The 14439-nt window shown below is 53.6% G+C and overlaps 3 protein-coding genes across 4 annotated transcripts; 2 read left to right on the forward strand and 1 right to left on the reverse strand.

Annotated features, from left to right (window-relative positions):
• The first annotated feature begins 847 nt into the window (after positions 1 to 847).
• Positions 848 to 2721, forward strand: LOC122378216. The gene is made up of 3 exons (XM_043359030.1): positions 848 to 1164; positions 1939 to 2108; positions 2383 to 2721. The coding sequence occupies exons 1-3, from the start codon at positions 969 to 971 to the stop codon at positions 2416 to 2418; spliced, it is 402 nt and encodes a 133-aa protein (XP_043214965.1). The 5' UTR covers positions 848 to 968; the 3' UTR covers positions 2419 to 2721.
• A 4617-nt stretch (positions 2722 to 7338) lies between these two features.
• LOC122378217 (HAUS augmin-like complex subunit 3) lies at positions 7339 to 10226 on the reverse strand. Its single transcript, XM_043359031.1, has 3 exons — positions 10029 to 10226; positions 8481 to 9578; positions 7339 to 8197 (listed from the first exon to the last, which is right to left on the reverse strand). Exons 1-3 carry the CDS (start codon positions 10119 to 10121, stop codon positions 7748 to 7750), a joined length of 1641 nt encoding a protein of 546 aa, XP_043214966.1. The 5' UTR covers positions 10122 to 10226; the 3' UTR covers positions 7339 to 7747.
• A 395-nt stretch (positions 10227 to 10621) lies between these two features.
• Positions 10622 to 14367, forward strand: LOC122378219 (pterin-4-alpha-carbinolamine dehydratase-like). Of its 2 annotated transcripts, none has more exons than XM_043359036.1 (4): positions 10622 to 10719; positions 10948 to 11514; positions 13252 to 13389; positions 13767 to 14367. In XM_043359036.1, the coding sequence occupies exons 2-4, from the start codon at positions 11404 to 11406 to the stop codon at positions 13947 to 13949; spliced, it is 432 nt and encodes a 143-aa protein (XP_043214971.1). In that variant the 5' UTR covers positions 10622 to 10719; positions 10948 to 11403; the 3' UTR covers positions 13950 to 14367. The 2 variants fall into 2 exon arrangements, with proteins under 2 accessions (XP_043214971.1, XP_043214972.1); XM_043359037.1 differs by lacking the exons at positions 10622 to 10719; positions 10948 to 11514 and adding exons at positions 12065 to 12151; positions 12572 to 12713.
• Positions 14368 to 14439: the final 72 nt, after the last annotated feature.

Here is a 14439-nt window from a genome sequence, read left to right on the forward strand (position 1 = left end):
ACGCCAAGAGTGGCTACCACCAGCTGCCTCTTCACCCACCAGATAGTGAAGTGACAGCCTTCGTAGTGCCCTGGGGACATTACGAGTGGGCGGACAGGACGCCGTTCGGTCTTCACGGCGCGGGCTTCTCGTTTCAACGCATGATGTCAGCCATCCTGGGGGAGACGAACTTCACGGAAGCGATCTGTTACCTGGATGACGTCCTGGTGTGGTCGGAGACCTGGGAACAGCACCTGCAACGTCTGCGCTCGGTGTTGGAAAAAATTCGCCAGTCTGGTCTCGCCCTGTCTCCTGAAAAATGCCAGTTTGGGAAGCGCACCGTCGAGTATCTCGGAACCGTCATTTGCAACGGCCGCGTCAGCATGAGTGCAGCTCGAGTGCAGCAGCTCCGGGATCTCCCTCCTCCTCGAGACGTGCACGAGCTGCGCCGCGCCCTGGGGTCGTTTGCGTACGTCCAGCGCTGGATCCCTGGCGTGGCAGAGACGGCACGTCCCCTCTATGAAGCACTGGACAAGGACGGCAAGAAAACGCTGAAGTGGACGGAAGAGATGACGTCATCTTTCACCAAACTGAAACAGCAAGTATCGGAAGCAGTCGCCCTCTACTTGCCTGACTTCAAGAAGCCGTTTGTGCTGGTAACTGACGCAAGTGACTCCGGAACAGGGGCGATGCTGGCTAACAGAGATGGCCAGGATCTGAAGCCACTGGGATTTTTTCATCACGCGCTTTCCGAACACGAGCGACGATATAGCACGACGGAGAAGGAACTTTTGGCGGTAGTGCTCGCTGTGAAACGGTTCCGGATATATTTATCGCATGGTCCGTTCTCGCTCATCACGGACCATCGTGCGCTTCGCTGGTTGAACTCGCTCGACGCTGGCGACGAACGGGGCCGGCGTGGACGGTGGATCGATTTCTTGCAGCAGTTTCAAATCACCCCGGTTCACAAGGCTGGCAAGCACCCCGATATGACTATCGCCGACTACCTATCCAGAGTGGGCCCCAACGGTGACCTCGTGGCTTGTGTGACAGCAGGCACTCGACAGCTGGAGCCGGATCTGTCGACCACCGTCTTCACCATCGAGCAGCTCCGGGACGAGCAGCGGATGGACCCGCAGATCTCACCGGTACGCGCAGCCCTGCTCAGCGAACAAGACCTGTCAAGTAAGTCACCTGAGGCCGCCCGTACGCTTTACCGTTTTAGGCGTCATTTGGTCATTGGCAATGACGGCCTGCTGCGCTATCTGTTTAACGGTGGGCGCGCCCAGCTGCCAGTTATCCCCAGAGCTATGAGGGCTGAAGCGTTGCGCCTTGTGCATGATGCGCCTCTGAGTGGACATATGGGGCGGGATCGGACTTGGAAACGTGCCCGTAATTCATTCTGGTGGCCTAACATGAGACAGGACTTGTCGAATTATGTGAATGGCTGTGAAATGTGTGGACAGAATAAGCCGCCGCAAACACCTGGTCGTGCGCCCATACAGCGCACCACCTTCCCGAGCAGAACACTGGCAAAACTTCAAGTCGATTTCGCAGGCCCGTTCCCCAAGACCGCAGCACACCCGTACCGCTATGTCTTTCAGATCCAGGACATCCTCAGCCGTTACCTGATGCTGCTGCCAGCTGAGGACTGTACGGCTGAGACGGCTGCCCGTTTGCTGTTTGACCATTGGATATGCATTTTTGACGTCCCATATGAAATATCTTCAGACAGAGGACCGCACTTTACGGCAGAGACCTTCCGTTCTCTATGTCGGCGGCTGGGAATTCGGCACACACTGGGCACGCCTCTCCACCCACAGGGGCAGGGCCAAGTGGAGCGTCAGAATCAGCTCGTCAGGAATCTGCGCTGCATGTGTTCCAATGATGTGCGTCTGTGGCCATCCAAGCTTCCTCAGTTGCAGTTCAGTCATAACACCGCCGTCAATGCTTCCACAGGCTTCTCTCCGTTCGAGCTGCTCTTCGCACGGTCGGCGCGACGTCCCGAGACCTGCATCAGCGACCCACCTGCCGCCTCCGAGACTGAGCCAGTCACGTCTGGCCACACTCCGGCGGAGGAGGTAACGCAGAGGCGACAGCTGCTCGACCAACTGCAGCGAGATGCTCAAGTAGGTGTCGAACGGGCGCAACTGAAGCGGGTGGAGGAGAGTGTCGCGAGGGCCAGGGGTCAGCCATTTGAGGTTGGAGACTATGTTCGGCTGCGGTTGACGCCGGCAGAGAGGGGAAGGAAAGGGGGAAAAATGTCGCCTGCTTTGTCATCATTGTACAGGGTCATTGAAGTGTTGGGCGGTGGTTGGTCTTACCGTCTTCTCAAAGTGCAAGATAGCACCAAGGCGAGAGTCGAGAAAGTTAGGCATTTCAATGACCTGGTGCGTTCCGCAGCTGAACCTGAGGGAGCCGAGGCGTACCGACCGGTAGTCTACGTCGACGACGACGACGCGGAGTCGGACGACAGCGCGAGCCGCAGCTCCTCCAGTGACGGCGAGGCCGCTGGAGAACCAGACGGTCGTCCTCGCAGGCATCGCGAGCCGCCGGAGCTGCTAGTCGTGGAACCCTGGCGAAAGACTTACCGTGTCGAGAAAATAAGGAGGGGAGTGTGATAGTATTGTGTAACCAGGTGGGGCGCCACCTGGTGGGATACAGTGCGCCATCTGTACGTGACCGTGGCAACTACCCTGTGACCTGTTGGCGGCCAATACAGTATGAATCGAGACGTCGTACCGATTGTGTCAAAACGGCAACGGCGTTTGATAATTCGTTGAACGACTTACAACTTTTGTAAAGAACTTTTTTGGGTCAGGTCAATATTGAGGTCGCCAAATGTCATAACAAATAACATGGTTTATAATGACCTACATAGATAGGTCAACTTCAAATTCTGACCTAGGAAGGTCACGCTGGGTACCAATCGACGCGTTATGACCAGGCCAACAGTTTGGTACACTAATAACTATTTAGCCCCATCATGTCGTAATTTATTGGCTAAAAACTGTTGATGACCTCACCTCACCTCAGATGATCCTTCCCGGTGCCCCTGTCAGTAACTGCCACCTGGGTGCTTGCAGATCAGATAATCTGACGTAATTCAGAAAGAATTGGGTGGTTTTGACTCGTTTTCTCGAAGCAGGACACAGTGCATTATATTTTCCAATAGGCTTGTCACGATTCTGACCTGACTGACGTCTGCAAGGTTGAAACTATACGGTTATAAATTATTTCTGTGTGAATGATGCCACGTTTAATTGCGGTAAGTAAAACATGGTTTCGTTAGTAAATTTTCCTATAGGTCCAGGTGGTTTGCTTTGCTTCATTTACGCCGTATAGATGAAACAAACAATCGATGGATATGTATTAATTTCCCGGTCAAATAAATCATTATGAGTTGTGCGAAGCATGGCTATGGGAATATCACCACGATCTGATAAATAGTTTGGGTAATTGCATCCATCGTAAAAATACCGACACAGCCACAGGCCTATATTACAGAAATGGGCTGCTGTGTTTATGCATTAACCCGCGCCCTGCTAGGGGGTGTTTAAACACCCCCTGCAGTTTTCCGTGAATATCTCAAAAACGGCGGCGCGGCACACTTTATCCTACATCATTTCTACATATGTTGTGAAAATTTCAGACCCTGGTCACTTAAGGTCAGGTCTGAGGTCACCAGGTCAGGTCAAATGACCTCACTACATAAAAAGTTTCAATGTCTGCCAAAGCTACACGGAGTGACCAAACGCTTTGAAATCTTCAGAGATGCAAATGCACAAGAGCCACAAAATGCACAAAATGTAGGTATGTCTTGGAATTTTGATATCGATGACATAGGGTCAGGTCAATTTTGCGACCTAAAATTGAAAGTCGCCTTTTTAGACGGAAGTCATTATAAACACTCTAAGACACTGAATTACTAGTATCTTTGACACACTGAACATGAAAATGGCACCCGTGACCCCTTTTTATAACCCTGAGGTCATCTCATGTCACCAATGGTATCTGACTGTTTTTCGCGAATAACTTTTGATAGAAGCATGCTAGAGCGATGAAAACACCTTAGTTGTGTTTGGCTCAACGATACAAATGGACTGATATGGAACTTAGCCCTTATCGGTCAGGTCATGACCTTGACCTGAGGCCAAATTTTCAAGTTGACCTTTCAAGGTCAATTGATAGTTCATTCCACACGTCTTGACGAGAGGAACACGATGCTGGTAAAGGGAAGTTCGTGTAAATTTTTAAACAAAAGCTATTGCCGAAAACTGGTTTCCGAAAATATCGGCTATTTTGGCAGTTTTTGCCCACTGCATGTAAAACCGTTGACGGCAAAACCGTTGACGGCACCCGGCATGATTTCTCTGAGCGCATTTATACAACTAATTTGTCTACATATGATAGGGCCTTCTGTTTACAGAGGACCTCCTCCTTACAGAGCCCCTGTCCCTTCCTACAGTGGGCGGCGACGCGGTTGGAAGTCTTTTCTGTACAGTTTCCTGAGTTCTGTTCTCACTATAGTGAGAACTGAGAACTCTCTATAGAGAGTAGCAGAGACCAGAAGCCAGAAGGTAATTTGCTTACAGTGGGCCTCCACTCTATGTACTTAATATACGACGCTGTCTTTGACTACCGAGTACCAGGGGCCTCCTGCCCACAGAGGGCCTCTTATCTACAGAGGGCTTCCTCTCTACAGATTGCCTCTTATCTACAGAGGGCCTCCTCTCTGCTGAGGGTGTCTTTCTCTCCAAGTCCAGAGGGCCTCGTTTACAGAGGGCATCCTCTCTACAGAGGGCCTCCTCTCTAGTCTCTACAAGGACCTCCTCTCTACAGAGAGCTTCCTATATCTATATAGGGCTTCCTCTCTTCAAAGAGTCTCGTCTCTATACAGGACCTCCTCTATACAGAGGACCTCATCTCTGCAAAGGGCCTCCTCTCTTCAGAGGGCCTTCAGTCTACAGAGGGCCTCCTACCTACAGAGAACCTCCTTTCTACTGAGGGAGTCCTCCTCTACAGAGGGCCTCCTCTCTTCAGACGATCTCCTCTCTACACAGGGCCTCCTCTCTTCAAAGGGCCTTCTGATTTCAGGCGGTTTCCTCTTTACAGAGGGCCTGCTCTCTACAGAGGGCCTCCTTTTTACAGAGGGCCTCTTTTTTACAGAGGGCCTCCTTTTTGCAGAGGGCCTCCTCTCTACAGGGGGTCTCCTCTCTAAGGGGGCCTCCTCTCTAAGGGGGCCTCCTCTCTACAGAGGGCCTCCTACCCACAGAGGGCCTCCTCTCTACTGAGGAGTCAGAGGGGCCCTAGCGGTCAGACACAGACACTACTACTAGTGGTTATTCACAGGAGATGAGAAGGACCCTAGCTGTCACTTGTCAGGCTGGTCAGAGAGCCCTGATTGTTCTGACGTCATTTTTTAGATTCCCGCGTGAATTTCGTTCGCCTCCGACGTGATTTTGGCCTTCGGCCCACGTTGGATTCAGGCCGAAAGGATTCAGGCCAACGTGGGCCTTCGGCCCACGTTGGCCTGAATCCTTTCGGGGGGCCTCCTGAAAGCCCCAAGGGAGGGGCGGGCGCCCCCTCCGCCCCCCCCCTTGGCTACGTCCCTGCTCATGATCAACTAGGAAGGTCCAGGACCCGGATGCAAGCCCCTTCAATTGCACCTACACTATGTCAGCATGCATTCATACAATATCATCCCCATTTTTACCCAGAATCACTACGTTTCCATGACACGTCTAAATCTAAAAACACGTCTAATTAACCCGGCCGGGCCCGGGGGGTAATCCCAACCACCGCAGCCCGGGGGGGGGGCGTTTTTCGCCCCCCCTGTCTAACTCCGTAAATAAGGGAGCTACGGAAACAAAAGCGATACCAAACGAAAGGTCCTTACGAGACAATTCTAATACACCTAAAATTTTTGACCTCAGGTCAATTTTCAAGGTCAGAGGTCAAGGTCAAAGGCCAAAACCGGCACATGTGTAGTGATCTCAAAGTAAGCCTTCTAGAGGACGGCAGGCTGCATCAAACCGGCAAAATTGGGTGTCAAACGAAAGAAGAGAATCTGAGGATTCTGAAAATGTGCTCCAAATCAAAGGTCAAGGTCAAGGTCACGCTCAAAATTAACCTCAAACTTGGCACTTTTTCACACATCTTGCGTGCTAACTTCCAAGATGTTTTGAAATGTTTTGAGGCTTATCAGTTCCCTATTTGTGATTCATCTTACGATACAAGGCTGCTCAAAGGTCAAGGTCACAGAAGAGTATCCCTGCTAGAGGCTATTTCACTGATTCAAGTTAGTAATAATAAATAAGACAATTTTGCCATCTGGAAGCTCTAAATGAAGGCCTAGAGGAAAATAGATGCCAGATTCGTGATCAGCGGGTACAAATCCATCATAAACGACCTTTCATGTGTCAAGGTCAACCAGAGGTCATTCGAGGTCACATGAGGTCAACATGAAACTTGACCTTTTCCGAACAAAATATATATCATTCGACGCGGCTTGACAAGGCGAATGCGATGGTACCACTGCCGTAGCTCTAGGACCATTTTTGTCGAAGTTATTTGCGAAAAACTAAAACCACATTTCGGGGTCGTTGACCTGACCTCTGACCTCAGGTCACCAAAACTATTTTTCTATTTTTCTCTAGGTCAAACGCTATACAGCCGTGCTCGTAATTTGTCTTTATCTCTAAAACTCTATTTCTAGCAGCTATTTGAAGTTTGCGTCTGTGACGCCGATTTTTGCCGTGCAGGGGTCTAGAAAATTGGACCTTGTGACGTCATCAAGGGGGTTAGGTCCAAATTTTTTACTTCAGAAGATGTCAAATTGATGGGAGAAAAGGTACTAAAAGTTTCGCATTCCTATCCCTAAGCGTTCGGGAGTTATCGCAAATATTCGCCAGGGGGGGGCGAAAAACGCCCCCCCCCCCCGGGCCCGCGAGGGTTAAAGTTCGCGTGCGTTTTCACGTGCGTTTCGCCCCGCGCGGCATGGTCGAATGCCGCTCTTTGCAAAAACAGTGTTGGGTCTCGAAGTGTCCAATGTCGCGTATATGATGTGTCGATACGAAAGTTACATGTTGCAAATACACGCTACAATTAAAAAAGAGGGAAATTTACATAGAAAATAGATGACCAAGCATGGTGTAATAAAAAAGGCATTCTTAAAATGCTTGCACAGAAACAGCTTCAGCTCTTGGTTTATTACTTGATTATAATGTGCGGCGGTTTAACTCGCATCCATCTCGAGCCCCCTTAGGGATGCTCAGAAGAAAAATTGAATATAAACGCTATTATAGCAAAAGAAAGGCAGCGTAAGCAAGAATCGTTCTAGCATACAGGGAAACATAAGCAAGCCATGCAAAACGATCTACGCACAGCTCTCAGAACCACTGGTAAACGGTCTCAGTCAGACATCAGTTTGTCCTCGGTACACGTAAGTAACCAGACTCATAGCGATAGGTGTCAGTTAACATGTCCTGGGCCCCGACATCGCGCCCTGTTGATTAAGCCCTCAACGGCAAAATCATGGTCAAAACAAGCCATTCATTACAGTTTTCCAGGGCTGACGTAACGTCGTATCTTCACCCAACCATATCTCAGTTTCGGGGCTCATCAATCATCATCCAAAAACGACTATCTACATAGCAGCAGCACTAAGCAAAAGGCGACATCTACGCTGCGCCCTGCCGCCCCTCGCGGCGCCCTCTGCCGTCGCGGCTGACGGGGCGCCGTCCTCACCGTTCGCGGTCCCTCCTCCTCACTTCCCGGCTGCAGCGGCGGCGGCGGCGGCGGCCCGGACCCCGTCCTCGCCGGCGGCCGCCCTCTCCGCCTCAAGCACGGTGGCCTCCAGCCGGGCCGGCGCGGTCAGCATCAGCATCCAGAGGGTGTCCTGCGGCGGGCGGGCGCCGCGGCGCTCCTCCCACTGGCGCAGCACGGCCTTCAGCTCGGGCTGCACGCCGCACACGGTCTGCTCGAGCCGGCCGGTGCGCGCAGCCACCGTGCTGCGCTCCAGCGCCGCCTGCAGCCGGCCGGCGGTGCGCAGCTGGCGCTGCTGGGAGGACAGCTGCTGGCGGACCCCGGCGCGCAGCTGCTCGGACTCGGAGGGGCTGGCGGCGTCCGGCAGGGCCAGGGCCGACCGCAGCTCAGCGGCCGGGCCGTCCGGGTCGGCCGACTGCGCCGCCTGGTGGGCCGTGCGCTCCATCAGACGCTGTCGGAAAAAGGAACAATCTGGTTAGATGGGAATCATGGGGATACGAACACGTAATGGAAACATTATAATCATTAAGAAAGAAAGACAAATAACCTTTTGTAATGCCAAGCAACAATACGTAGCTAAGGCGACTGTCAGTTATAGCGCACCTTCAACATAGATACAAATCGAAATAGATCTGAGCTACCATTAGAGCTCTGATAAATGCTAATGTGGACCTCAATGTAACCAGTCACGCCAGCTCCTTGACACCACCACTGTGGGACCCGGTAACACTCACCAGCCTGTGCTCCACCTGCCGGGCCCGCTCGTCGGCCTGCTGCCCGGCCTCGGCCAGCGTGTCGCCGGCGGCGGACACCGTGCCGCTCTCAGCAGCCACGGCGCGGCGCAGCCACTCCAGTCGCGCCAGCTGCTGCACGGCGGCGGCGCGCGCCTCGGCCTGCCGCTCCAGAGCCGCCTCCTGGCGCTCCACCTTCAGCGCGTGGTCGCCCACACAGGCGCGCGCCAGGATACCCTGCACGTACTTTTCGGCGGCGGCGGCCAGCGCCTGCCGCAGCTGGGCGTCCCGGTCGGCAGAGGGGGCGGCCGGCGCCGGGCGCGCCGCCACCGCCGCTCGCTGCGCCGGGTCGGAGCACAGCCGCTCCGCCAGCTGGATGGCGTCCCGGAGCCCGGCCGTCTCGGCGGCGGCCGTCTGCGCGCCCCGTTTGGCGGCCGGTAGGAGCCGCTCCAGCCGGGTGAGCTGGGCGGCCAGCCGGCGGTGCGCCGCCTCGCCGCCCAGTCGCGCCGGCCGCAGGTCCAGCAGGCTGCAGTCGGGCTCGGCGCCGCCACGCTGCGCCGAGCTGAAGGCGCGCCGGGCCAGCTCTGCCAGCCGCTCGCTGACACGCTGCTCGGTGGCCTCCACGCCGTCCAGCGGCGTCTGGCCGAGCAGCGCGCCGCGCGACTCGGTCAGCTGGCCCGTCAGCCGGCGCGCGGCGGTGGCCAGGCGCGCGCGCCCGTCGTTCAGCGCCAGCTCGTCGGCTGCCAGCCGCTGCCGGAGCCGGTGGCGCGCCGCCCGGGCCGCCGCCTGACTCTCCGTCAGCTGACTCAGCTCCATCGAGAGGCTCAGGTTCTCATTGCAGAGCTGGTCTCGCAGGCGGCTCAGTTTCTCCAGCCGGGCGCGCTGCGAGTCCAGGTCAGCAGTGAGCTGCTGTACCTCCAGCTGCAGGTCAGTCTCCTCCTCCTCCAGGGCAGCCAGTGCCTCGTCCAGCCGCGCGCCCTCGAGGACACCCTCCGACTCCTTCACCCGGCTGTAGGCGGTCCGCTCGGCGTCCGTCAGAACATTGCTGGCAGACACAGAGCGGCACAGCCACTGGAGGAAGGTGCCCGCACCGCCGCCCAGCTGCGGGGAAGGGGAGAAATTCAGTCAGTGCCATTGTTAACCTTGAACTTATCTCATGTTGATTCTTCAATGTATGTAGGTTGGATGTATCATGTTGTTATGCTGAGGCACTGCATTCCTTATACTCATATTTGTGATGAGTGTTATAACCAGGCTGGGCCTTTCAGCTGGCCTTGTAGATGCTAATTGCTATTGCACCAAATATTTGTCGGGGGTCATGTGCCATATTTTGAGCAGTGAAGACTGAAGTTATGGTGGAGGTGCGCCACAATTTTCAGCTCAATCCTACCATTATGCTGGACAAACCCAGCACAGCCTGCATCAGCATGTTTCCAAGCTTGGATCAGTAGGTACATTGCAGGTACTAAGGGTATAAAAGTACAAATTAAACACTTCAATGTATATCAAAATGGATACAGGTCAAAAGCCATTTTCCTTGTTACGCCTTACCTCAAACATCCAGTCCCAGTCCGATGGGTTGAATTTTGAGGCTTTAGGATACCCAACTTCATTCAAAATGCGCACGAAATCTGCAGAAGACATGTCTGGCGTATTCAATGAAGAAACGGAGAATATTAATACCAGGCTTTTTGTGCTTAAATCTAAAATTAAACAGTTTTACTCTCAGCTTTTCCCGTGCCTTTTGTGTTGTATTTCATGTGTTTGCGTCGTGAAGTGGCGCACAACCAATCAAATTTGCCGCTCCAATTCGGCTACCATATTTGTGCTGCCCGAATGAAGTTTTCTTTTAAACATCACTTTACCGGAAAATTGGATGATAGAATTCAGCATAGAATTCAGTGATTGGATGAAAACAAGACACAAAATAAAACATTTTAAATACTAACATCAGCATATAATTGATAAAAAAAAAACAAAAATATAGGCAACGTACAGTGAAATGAGATGTTACGGAGTGCTGCCTTGAACAAATGAGCATCCTAGCAATGCTGCTACCTGGCGGCAGACTGGCGAACTACAGCTGCGTGGCCTCGCCGGAGGCTGTGAGGCCGGCGCCGGCCCCGGTCCTCCGATCTCAGGCGCCGGCCGGCCGCCAGGTCCTTTCCATACGAGTCGGGACGGTGCACTGACGGCCGTCCTATCTCTCCCATCTGGAACGTGCGTCGTAGGCTGACACATGGTAAGTTTCCACTCGCTTGCATGCGTATGTGACTACCTGCTCTTCACCCGAGCGAGGTAGGTAAGTGCCTACTAGTGATTGCACTCCCGGTGAGAGGCACAAGTGCCTACCCGTGCAGCATTAGCGGTCTTTCACAGTTCACAGCGCGTTACCCTGGACTCTCACGCTCTGGATACCCTGCAGTCACGCTCGCCACACGGTTTACTGATCGGTCGGTCGGTCGGACAGGGGCTATTGCGTCAAACCGGCCCACACCAGTACCTGCCGGCGGTTCGTGTGGGGTGCATATACGAACTACCGGGAGCCGCTGCCGCCGCTGCCGCCGCTGCCGCCGCTCGCCGTCCATCGGTCCGAACCTGACCGATATATCAGTGGTCCCGATCGTTACCGGCGTTTTTGTGAACTGCCAAAAGCCGTGCCGTGTTGCCCGTTGGTGTCAGTGTTAGTCGGAGTCGCTGGAGTGTCAGTGTCGCACCAGTGTCACGTCGTCAGTGTCAGTGACACGTATATAGTGCAGCGCGCGGTCGCTCGGTGTGCGATCGATCGAACGGTGTGACCGACGGCCTGTGTTAGTCCGACATACTCGCTGTGTCGGTACCGACGGCTGGCGGTCCGCCCCGCTCGGGTGCGTATTGTCGAGTGGACAGACCCCACACGGTGGGTCGGGTGCGGGTCAGGTCAGAGATGAGGCCGCTGTGCCGAGCTGTGTCGTTCCTCCCGCTGCTGATGGCGGTACCGCAGCAGCAGCAGAGAAGGCCCACAGTCACTGCCGCCACCGGCTCCAAGAGCGTTCCTGTGAGTACTCGCTTCGCATGAGCATCGTTCAACACTCGCCGAATAGTGCAGGCTCGAATCCATGCTGATTGGCGTTCTTATCCTATCCAAGGTTCAGTTGTCAGCCTCGGGCCTCGTTTCATCCTTTTCACGCTTCAGGACGCTTGCTCTATCTCCTGACACATGGTGGGACCGACTTAAAACCTCTTTGTATCTAGGGAACGCTTGCTTAGACAATCATTATTAGAGAGCAAAGTAACCACTTTGTTATGTGCAACAAATGAATATTTCTAGCATTCTACCACAGCGGAGTTTGAGCTACTAGTCTTGTTAGCAGTCAGAGCAAAAATAAACATTCATGTGCCATTCAAGCATTTCCCTCCACCAGTCGCTCGAATACTAGCATGTGCTTCATAACCACATAAAAACAGCAGCTCCAATTCGTCACTACTAGCCAAGGTCGCGGCGGGCAAGGAGTACCGACTTATCCTGCCTGCCCACCTCTATCTCGACCCGGGCGCCCCGCCCACCTCTATCGATCCTCGGATAGGCCCCTGCCGCCGGCCAACTTGGCTCGGTGCCAGCGGGACAGCCGGGCCGGACCCGGGTGAGAGGTGTGGGACGGTATCGGGCTGTGTTTTGGGTCTCAGCTACCTAGGTGAGTGATAGGGGAGACTCACTGACAAGCGGGTGCTTACAAGTACAAGGTGGTTGGAATTTGTCAGTTGCTTCTCGGTGTTGGTGAATCACACTGGATTGGATTGGATTCATGTTCATCGGTGTTGGCTGTTGAATGCTTTAGCTTTGCCTGTGAGGAGCATGTGGAGCACACGTGGGCTGTTAGTGTTATCTGTTGCTCGCCGCCCGAGTGTGCACTGTGCAGCGTGCACGTGGTTGCTCGCTGCACCCGGCGGCCTGCACAATGCGTGCCGGGAAAAATAATACCTGAGGCGACAGGTTGGGATCGGCAGTATGGAAAGAAACGCACTGGTAATGCAAAGAACATCGGGTAATATCAGAAAATGGATTTGGATAATTGATATAAACACTCACAATCTGTCATTATTTTCTGTTATAGATAAGACGGAACCATGCTGGTCCGCGGACTAGTACGGTTCGGGTTGTCTTCTAATACCGGGCCCGGTTGGTCTCGTGTGTTGACAAACGTAAACAGTTCTGCCGGTTTACCGTGGCCTGGCTGTAGAACGCTCAGAACGACGGTGAGTGACCGGTGCAGTGTACTCGGTTTGGCGATTTTCGACATTTTCGGTGAGATGCACTCGCCCTGCATTAGTGCGAGATGCATACTTGGACATGAGCTTGTGTAGATGATGGAGCAGCACTGGAACCAGCGCGATATACAAATTTAAACAGCAGTCTAACTCTTCTCAGACCTAAAACTTCGCCTTTGCTAATAATGAAACAGGGTTATCAAACTAACTACCTACATCGCTCGAGAAACGAACCTTACGAATAGCTAGACTTGAATGGCTAACACAACCAGCAGATGGCGCATAGTCTGTCTAACCCATGTCAGACGAACATGGAATAACAAATCAGCTGCATGCCACACCATGCATGAACTCCTGCCCAAGCCAGATCATATCAGTCAAACAGCCTCCCTCAGGACCAATTGAAAGTCACTCTTCACTCCCCTTTCAGTGTCTCGGCCGGTGTGGCTGGTTAGTGGTTACAGAGGTTCTCCTAGTCCCCTGTGTGGTGCCACGTCCCCGTGACCGGTCCTCGTCTGACCTCCAGGGCCCTGACGCCAAAAGGATGAAGCTGAGCGACGACGAGCGCACGGAAAAGCTGGAGCCGCTGCTGAAGGCCGGCTGGAGCAAGACAGACGGACGGGACGCCATTGAGAAAAAGTTCCAGTTCAAGGACTTTAACCAGGTGAAGACAGGTTTTTATCGCTGCTCCGGGTAATAAGATATGCGAGTAGTGATGTCAGTGATAAAGTCACGAAATAAAAGGCGTGGAAGGGTGACGAGCGCAGAGCAGAGATTTTCTTTCCGAAAGACCGAGTAGCCATCAATGATAGCTCAACATAAAATAGCGACGTGAAGTCAACGACCATTTTTGAAAATGAGTCGAACCTTAGCCCCAAGGCACATCAAATCGAACGAGTTGAGTCATTCATCTTCACGACGGCTGCATACTGATTCGATTACAAAATCTAGCAAATGTTTGTTAACAGTTCATCATGCAAACGCCGCCCTCTCCCCCATCCCCACACCCCTCACATAAACCCACCACCGCTCCCTTTCTAGGCGTGGGGCTTCATGAGCCGCGTGGCCCTGAAGGCGGAGAAGATGGACCACCATCCGGAGTGGTTCAACGTCTACAACCGGGTGGACATCACACTCTCCACCCACGACTGCGGCGGCCTCAGCGGCAAGGACGTCACCCTGGCCAGCTTCATCGACTCGGTGGCAGGCTCTGGGGCACAGTAGGACGACCAAGGGCGGCGAGATGACTCCGAGCAGTGGGATGGCCAAGGGCAGCGGGATGACCCCGAGCAGTGGGATAGCCCGAGGGGCAGTGAAACGGCGAGGGACGCAGGCGACCGGTGACTTGTGAGGCACTGTAATGTGCGGGGGAGGAGGAGTGACATGCTGGAGAGCCAAGAGGACACGGAGGCCTGGTGAAAGTTACAAACGGTAAGCAGGAAGGGCGGCAAGTTGGATGCATTGACAAGAAAGTACGCTTGCCCCACGGCAGAGTGGTCAGAAAAGGACAGGGAAATAATACTCGTTTTTAGGTGGACGTCTTGTTGTTGCAATTGTGTTGACGCGTTCTGCCAAACTGGGACCAACAGCTTCATTGCAGCTATATTTTGCGAACGTTGTGTAAATAAATGTTGCAAAAGTATTTGCATGACTGGAAAAAAATAGTGATTATGTGATGATACATCACAAAAGGCACGCTAATATGGGAGCCCCT

This window comes from Amphibalanus amphitrite, unplaced genomic scaffold, assembly GCF_019059575.1.
Source record: "Amphibalanus amphitrite isolate SeventyFive unplaced genomic scaffold, NRLGWU_Aamphi_draft 000056F_arrow, whole genome shotgun sequence".
Classification (NCBI taxonomy): domain Eukaryota; kingdom Metazoa; phylum Arthropoda; class Thecostraca; order Balanomorpha; family Balanidae; genus Amphibalanus; species Amphibalanus amphitrite.

Excerpts from the sequence above, each read along its gene's own strand:
- LOC122378216 (XM_043359030.1), top strand. The coding sequence starts at position 969 with ATGACTATCGCCGACTACCTATCCAGAGTGGGCCCCAACGGTGACCTC. Across the intron at positions 1,165-1,938 it reads CAGCGAACAAGACCTGTCAA|GCTTCTCTCCGTTCGAGCTG; the intron begins GTAAGTCACCTG and ends ATGCTTCCACAG. Across the intron at positions 2,109-2,382 it reads AACTGCAGCGAGATGCTCAA|CTGAACCTGAGGGAGCCGAG; the intron begins GTAGGTGTCGAA and ends TGCGTTCCGCAG.
- LOC122378217 (XM_043359031.1), bottom strand. The coding sequence starts at position 10,121 with ATGTCTTCTGCAGATTTCGTGCGCATTTTGAATGAAGTTGGGTATCCT. Across the intron at positions 9,579-10,028 it reads ACTGGGACTGGATGTTTGAG|CTGGGCGGCGGTGCGGGCAC; the intron begins GTAAGGCGTAAC and ends CCTTCCCCGCAG. Across the intron at positions 8,198-8,480 it reads GGCAGGTGGAGCACAGGCTG|CGTCTGATGGAGCGCACGGC; the intron begins GTGAGTGTTACC and ends TTTTTCCGACAG.
- LOC122378219 (XM_043359037.1), top strand. The coding sequence starts at position 12,585 with ATGCTGGTCCGCGGACTAGTACGGTTCGGGTTGTCTTCTAATACCGGG. Across the intron at positions 12,714-13,251 it reads GTAGAACGCTCAGAACGACG|GGCCCTGACGCCAAAAGGAT; the intron begins GTGAGTGACCGG and ends TCTGACCTCCAG. Across the intron at positions 13,390-13,766 it reads AGTTCAAGGACTTTAACCAG|GCGTGGGGCTTCATGAGCCG; the intron begins GTGAAGACAGGT and ends CTCCCTTTCTAG.